Genomic DNA, 7,649 nt, shown 5'->3' with positions numbered 1-7,649 from the left:
AGTGGTAAATCCACGTACGGAGCGTCACTCCATTTTAACCTCGTCTAGAGGTTTTTCATCGGCTGGAAAAGAAACCACTTAGTGCAGTTAAGAAAACAGTTAGCGTTTAAATAAAATAGTTAGCTCTATTTATATACTCTCAGGTAGTTAAAATCAGATGAACAGTCAGTTTGAAATCAGATAAAGGGTTAGTTTGGAGTAGAAAATAGATAGCATTTTATTCAGAAAAAAATAGTATTTTAATAAGAAAATATGTAACAATAAATTCGAAAACGCCTAGCTATTTAAATGAAATAAGAGAGGAAACAATTTGAAAACACTTGACAATTTGTAGAAACAACATGGTATTTTTCACACACACAAAATATTTTAAATTTAAATACAAAAAATAAATTTCAAACGATGTCAATTACCGAAACGCCATCCGTTGGTGAATTTTCGTAGTGTGAATTGGCTATATTGTCACTTTGTCGCAGTGACAAGTGTCGAACAATTTCGCGCGCTGTCATTGAACAAATCAGTGTCATCAAACAAACATTATTCGCTTCCAACTTGTTCGTATGCCGATTGATTTATTCATTTAGTTTAAGATTTGTGTAAAAAAGTAAAACGACTTTTGAATACCGAAAAAAGAAAAAGAAAGAGATTTGAAAGTAACGTGGGCAGCGCCTGTCCGAGCTCCTCCGGCGCCCCGGTGCAAAAAATCAAAATGCGCCATTTCAATTTTTTCATGAATTTTTGAAGTAAAAAAACTGGATTTTGAAGTTTATTTGTAGTTTATTTATAGAAACGAATAATAATAAATTCACATTATGTTTTCATATATGATAAAAATAATGAGCTGGAAAATCTAATCTATAGGAAATGAGATTATATATCGTTTTTTGGCAAAATATAAAACTTTAATTAATCTAATGGTTGTTTTCTGGCTTTTTTCGACGCAAACTCGTCAATAACATCGTCATATTCAATCGCATTTGCAGTTTCATGCTCAATGGAAATTATTGCTAAATCGTCCAACCTGTCTTGAGTCATTGAATTTCGCAAATAATTTTTAACGATTTTGAGCTTTGAAAACGAACGCTCGCCAGTTGCAATAGAGACCGGACTCGTGAGTAGAATACGATATGCAATGACAGAATTGGGAACGGAATTTTCCATGTTCAACTTCATAATTGAATTTAAAATGTGAATGACGTGGACAACGTTCTCGTGCTGTGTCAAAGTTACAACAAAGCTGAGTTCACAAAACAGGTCATCACCATCAATGTCCGATTGTCCGTCACATGTAAGAGCATGTTCAAGCTCCTTGGAAGATTTCAACAAATTCCCATTTTGTTTATTCTCTTCAAACCGTTCAAAATATGACAAATCCCGCTCATTACAAGCGCATAGCACAGTCGTACATGGTCGCGAAGTGAAAAATATTTTTGTGTTCGTTTGTGTTTCAATTTAATTCTTTGCGTTCCAAATCAAAAATTAAAACACAATGGCGAAAAAGCTTATCAAAAAACGAAAACCGATCACGAATCGTAGAATGAGTAAGTATTTCGCGGTAATTCGGTATAATTTCTAGCAAAAAATTGTCGGGCTCATGTGAACAAAAAAAGACAACAAAAACTCCTTCAAAATTCATATAAAAGCGAATGAAAGTGATATTTTTAGATAGTTTCTACTTTAATATTCATCTAAGTTTTTTTTTCTTCCAATTTCGTTTTTTCGCGTTTTTGCGTCACACCTTTCATTTGACCCGACGAATCCGACTAAAACTCCATACTGCGCGATACTGCGCAATTGCCTTTCTAACTTGTGACTTGAATTGCCGTATCCACGTCCAGCCATGTCGCTAATTAGCATCATCGCTATCTCTTCACATTTTAAAATGTTCATACCGATATGGACCAAGATCGACCAAGATAAACTGACTATTATGCCACATAAAGATACTATCACTAATGCACATGCGAATATATCGGATTTTGATACTATTTTAGTGACTCGAGCAAAACGCCGAGTAATTCCGGACGGCATGACAGTTGAAGAATTTTTTCGTTTGTTATACGTCGATGTCAGAATTAGACGGCACGCTGACGTTGAACGGATGGCTCTATTACAACAACGACTACCACCACCGCGCAGACACTCGATTGACGGCAGAGCCCAAAGGCCAAGAGCATTGGTACAGCGACGTCGGATTTCAACTGGTGCTGGTGCACCGCAAGAAGTTGAAATCGATCATGATTTCCGAGCAATGCTTGATGCTCGTATCGCTCAAGGACAGATACCGGTTGACGAAAATAATGAAAATGTTAATGCTGTAGTTGATCCACCTGAAATCGAAAATGTCATAGCAGATGCACCCGAAATCGCAACGAGATCTAATACAGTCATTCATGTCGAACCTCAAAAAGAAGCAAACTGTCGCTCAAAAGTGCCATTTACAACGAAGGGAAGAAGACCGAAACGAAACACGGCACAACAAAATGATGACAGCCACTTGAATTTGGATCCAGTTGATCTGAGAGGTAATTCGAATGAATTAGAAATACTCTCGCCTAAAACGAGATATTCAATCCATCGAAATTTGATTGTATGCTCAAAAATTTATGTCATGTTTCGTTTGAAACATTGACAAAAATAGATAAGTAATCATTTTATATGATTCCAATGAGCAACATTTTTAATTTTCTATTCAACCTTCATGTATGCACAAAGCAATCGAAATTGTTGACAGTAACTTACGCTTTGTATCATCGGGTCTGCGGATTTAATACAAATGTCAAAATATTTAATGAATTTTATTTTTTTGGTATTCTAGGAAATCGTGACAACGGTCTTGTTGCTGAAAATGATGGGCCTACACGTGATATTGAACAAGGCAATGCAATGGCTGTAGATAGTCAAGACTATCAGACCATCGATACCGTCCCAGTCAACTCGACTGCTGAAAACTGTTTGGGCGCACACACACCACATACGGATTTGGGTCCAGTTGATCCGAGAGGTAATTCGAATGAATTAGAAATGATCTCGCCCAAAACGAGATATTCAATTCATCGAAATTTGATTGTATGCTCAACAATTTATGTCATGTTTCGTTTGAAACATTGACAAAAATAGATAAGTAATCATTTTATATGATTCCAATGGGCAACATTTTTAATTTTCTATTCAACCTTCATGTATGCACAAAGCAATCGAAATTGTTGACAGTAACTTACGCGAACTTACGCTTTGTTTTATCTAAGATGGAACTAGAGAATTTACACAATAGTATGCAACCGGAATTGAGGTGGATACGTTGAGTACATTTACCATAAAAACAAGAACTTTACTGGCCACTGGAAACTCTTTGTATTCAGTTGATCTGAGATCCGTTTTTATTCATGTAGCCATGAAACATCTTGTTTTATCGACATCTCGTCGAATGCAAGCGAAACTATCATTTTCTTATTATCTTCTTCCATACTCTGAGCTAAACTTTTCAGTCTTTCCATAGCTTCTTGTAGAATACCCGGCGCGCCATTTTTGTTGCTTTGTGAGTACCACTTTGTTAGAGTGGATGGATTTGCTACGTGCCATTGAATTTTTCTCGTAAATATCTATAGGCTTTTAAAAAAATATCTTTAGACAGGGCAAATTTACGAATAGGTACACTGTACTGGCGATTATCTCTATTGTGGTTTCTTCGTCCGCGAAAACAATCCATTATTTGCTTTGCATCGTCCTAAAATTGACGGAAGTGGCGAGATTTAATATATGTCATGGTTTCTTTCTGAGCATTTGATTACGCTTAAATGTTGTTCTCCTGAGAGAAACATGTCCAGTTGTTCTTTCATTCACCTATTTTCTTCTTGTGATTCATATAATAATACTGATCAAGGCATTGCTTCCAGAATTGTTACCACAGTTCAGGCTGAACCGAGCTGAACAAATGCATTTGGACAATCAAGATGTTCAGCACAGCGACACTGTATCACAAACGAGTGGGGAATTTTCGATATAAGCAATGGTCCAGTGTTCTTCAGTTTGTAATTCAGGGCCAATTTAGATTGTACGATTCAATTGAATTTCTTCAATCTCCTCAAATCGGTCCACATGTTGATCATGAGCTCTGTCACTTGTTCCTTCTTGTGGTGTATCATCTATGTCCAACGATGTCTTCGTTGATGTTCCATTCGAAGAGATGGTCAAAATATTGAGTTTGTCTTCGCAATTCGCGAATATAGAAGAAGTGATTTCATTGTAAAATAGAAGTTTTCGAATTGAGGACTTAAACTCTCGTAGATTCGGATTTTCAAAGTAATTTGAATAGAAATTGAATTTGCACAGATTTTTTTTATTCTCACCATAGAAAAAAAAACAGGAGTCCAATATGAAATGCAATATAAATATTAGGGTGGTGCGATTTTTAATATCGTACAAAATCAAAAACGGCGGGTACGCGATCGATTTGGCACCTCGAAAGAAGAAACTTTTGTTCTGGGACATATGCCGAAAAGTTGATTCCCACAGGGCCCACTCAATTTTTATGTGGTTCATTTTTTATGATTTTTCCCGGTGGGCACCAGTTTCTGTATATAACCAATGCATTTGGTGAGAGAAAATATTTTAAAGCGCCATCTGCAAAATGTCACCGATTTGACAAACTAGAGCGGTCGAACACATGAAACTGACAGCGGTTTGACACCTGCTGTTATTCATTCTTCTGGTTCATGTGCTCAGTGCGAACAGTTCGTAAATCGGTGAGTTTTTGTAAATTCTTATGATTTTCCACAATAATCGGTTTGAAAATCACATTTTTTTTTTCATTAATTGTTGGTTCATTTAAAACCTTTCGTGAATCAATTCAATATTTAGTGAATATTTCTCTCTTTTCAACATTTTTTCAATCATTTTTCCATTGTTTAATTTTTTCCATCGATTCGTAACACAGCATCAAAATCACATTTTGTTCGAATAATTTTCGGTTTATTTAAAACTTTTCGTGAATAAATCCAATATTTAGTGAATATATTTCCGTTTTCTACATTTTTGCAGTCATTTTTCCAGTGTTGAATTTTTTTTCCATCGAATTGCAACACAACATCAAATCATTGTGCGACATAATGCCACCAACAACCAGACGTCAAAACGGCATAACAAAGCCGATTGCGACACCAGTAACAACAACAGCAACATCATCTCGGCCGCCAAAATCGAAAAAAAAGGTGACGAAAAAAGCACCGAAAAAAGTAAATACGACGGTTTCGTTGTCACGTGGTCGAACACCAGAATCAGATTATTCTGATCGCTCGCGTTCACGTTCACGTTCTCGGTCGCATCGTCACCGCCGCCACCGTGATTCCCGTTCACGTTCTCGCCACTATCGTCGGCATGGCCATGGTCATAGCCACCATCGTCGTTACCGCCGGTATTCAACTTCTTCAAGCGATGCATATTCATCGTCATCGTTGTCATCACCACAACGCACGACATCGGCAAACCGTTCCGCTCGCAAGCAATCAATTGCAGGTACTTGAATTTATTTTTCAATGATGTTTTAGTTGTTATTTTTTTGTTCGTTTGCTCAGCATTTGTTCAAAACTGTTTTTTTTCCAAATCATATATTTTCGTGTAGCACCTCGTTCAATGCGCAATTCCGATGTTACACCAACATGGAAGCCGGCAAAACGTGCCAATCGTAGTAAATCGTTGGCAGGTAATTATTATTAATTAAGTTGAATAACAAACTTTTCCTTTGTTTGCATATGTCTAATTCCTTTCGTGCCATTCTTTTTTATTCAGCACGAAATTTGGTTCCTGATTTCGATGACGGTTCTGTGACTCAGTCAGCAAAACGTACAGCTCGCAAGCAATCAATCGCAGGTACTTTAAATTATATTTCAATGATGTTTTAGCTATTTTTTTTGTACGTTTGCTCAGAATTTTTTCAAAAAAAAATGTTAAATCATTTTTTTCTGTATAGCATCTCCTTCAACGGGCGATTTCGATGTTCCACCAGCCTGGCAGCCGAAAAAACGCAACAATCGTACCCAATCAGTTGCAGGTGATTGTTATCACTATTGTTCATCCATAAACTTTTCCGTTTTTTGCAATGCCTAATTATTTTTGAACAATTTTTCCACTTTAGCACGCAGTTTGGCTCCTGATTTGGATGATGGCTCCACGGGTCAACCGGCAAAACGTCGTAACCGTGCACAATGGACAATGGATTGTTCTTGCGATCATCACAACTGCGACGATGATAAACCAAACTTGCCGTGGCTGCCGAAACGCGTTCGATTCAGTGGAAACGACTTCGATAGTGCTAGGCAAATCCCATCTTTGTTGCCGTTGAATTCCAAAGTTGCAAACCGACCGACATCAACCGTTACCAGTGCCACACAATCGGATAATAATGATGCCGAAACATTGCAAGCTCAAATTCGTTTGAATACTCAGATGATTTCGACGATTGAAAATTTACGGAAGGACATCGACCAGGTGAACAAAGAACGGGACTTTTTCAAAATGCAATTCAGCCAAATGAAAGATCAACTGGCGCTTTCAAAGAAAAAGTTCCAACGTGGCCAAGAAAACATCGACCCCAATGCGTTCGATGTACCATCAGTTGATGCTGCAGGTCGCGAGGATGCCACAGAGCAGCCGAGTGATGCCAATCAACCACATTAAATGATGCCAATAATCCACATCCTCTGATTGCGAAGAAGCCGCTATAAGCGAAGACGCCGCAGATCTGACTACGCAAGATTTTTTTACATTTTTTTCGCTCAAAGTTTTTTTCATATTCAGTTAAATATCGTCTCATTTTTATTATATTTTTTGATAAACAAACAAACCAAAAAACAAACAAACATATATTTACATTAGCTAGTAAAAGAATAAACAAATAAACATGTATGTACCTGAATGTAACGAAAAATGCATCGCAATCGATCTCAATCGGTCTCAATACTTGACTTCAATAAAATTCAGATTGGAATAAAATAAAATTACACATGTTTAAAATTCTTTTTTTATCAAAGTAATTTATTCTTAATATCAAAGCGCTGTTCAAAGCAATTTATTGTCCATATTCATGTAATAATTTTCTATAAAAATGACGCATTGGATTATCATGTGTCTTCAGAGTGAAGCATTTAGCAATGTGCACAGACTTCATTTCCATGTATAATTCTATGATTTTTTTTATGAATACATATTTGTGATTTATATCGGAGGAATGGTGATTTTCGAAATTCGATGATGGGTACAGTGCATCAAATTGAAATTTTCGTAAAATTTGGATTACAACGGCCTGGTATGATGACGATTTTTCCTCACAACTTTTGACATATTCGTCGACAATCTTACAAATGTCGAAGGTGCTTCGACAGGGCTGCATGATGTTACTTCGTCTAGCTTTAAAACGAATGAAGGAATCATCTAGTAGTTCATTTTGAATGAATGAAGCAACGCAGTCTGCACATTTTACTAATTTTCGCTTTCCGCCGATCGCCCATTCCACACGAAATCAATCAAAATTCACATGGGTTCTCAGAATTGGCTGAAACTTTGCACGAATGTTGGGTTTGGCAAAAAACTCAGAACGCCAAAATTTCAGCCCGGTATCTATTACTGGTGGGTCCGTACAGATGGTCGAAAAA

General features: G+C 36.9%; 1 protein-coding gene across 1 annotated transcript; it reads left to right on the top strand.

The window, feature by feature from the left end:
• The first annotated feature begins 4,734 nt into the window (after positions 1 to 4,734).
• LOC129571358 (uncharacterized) lies at positions 4,735 to 6,675 on the top strand. The gene is made up of 6 exons (XM_055451150.1): positions 4,735 to 4,745; positions 5,041 to 5,514; positions 5,621 to 5,701; positions 5,788 to 5,868; positions 5,969 to 6,049; positions 6,134 to 6,675. The coding sequence occupies exons 2-6, from the start codon at positions 5,109 to 5,111 to the stop codon at positions 6,673 to 6,675; spliced, it is 1,191 nt and encodes a 396-aa protein (XP_055307125.1). The 5' UTR covers positions 4,735 to 4,745; positions 5,041 to 5,108.
• Positions 6,676 to 7,649: the final 974 nt, after the last annotated feature.

Source organism: Sitodiplosis mosellana, unplaced genomic scaffold (assembly GCF_009176505.1).
Source record: "Sitodiplosis mosellana isolate CC-2019 unplaced genomic scaffold, AAFC_SMos_1.0 Smas_scaffold_2111, whole genome shotgun sequence".
Classification (NCBI taxonomy): domain Eukaryota; kingdom Metazoa; phylum Arthropoda; class Insecta; order Diptera; family Cecidomyiidae; genus Sitodiplosis; species Sitodiplosis mosellana.
The sequence above is the reverse complement of the archived record's forward strand: the minus strand, read 5'-3'. Positions and strand labels throughout refer to the sequence as shown.

Bases quoted from the DNA above. Each gene is read 5' to 3' on its own strand.
- LOC129571358 (XM_055451150.1), top strand. From the start codon at position 5,109: ATGCCACCAACAACCAGACGTCAAAACGGCATAACAAAGCCGATTGCG. The intron at 5,869-5,968 runs GTACTTTAAATT...TTTTCTGTATAG, and splicing joins TCGCAAGCAATCAATCGCAG to CATCTCCTTCAACGGGCGAT. The intron at 6,050-6,133 runs GTGATTGTTATC...TTTCCACTTTAG, and splicing joins TCGTACCCAATCAGTTGCAG to CACGCAGTTTGGCTCCTGAT.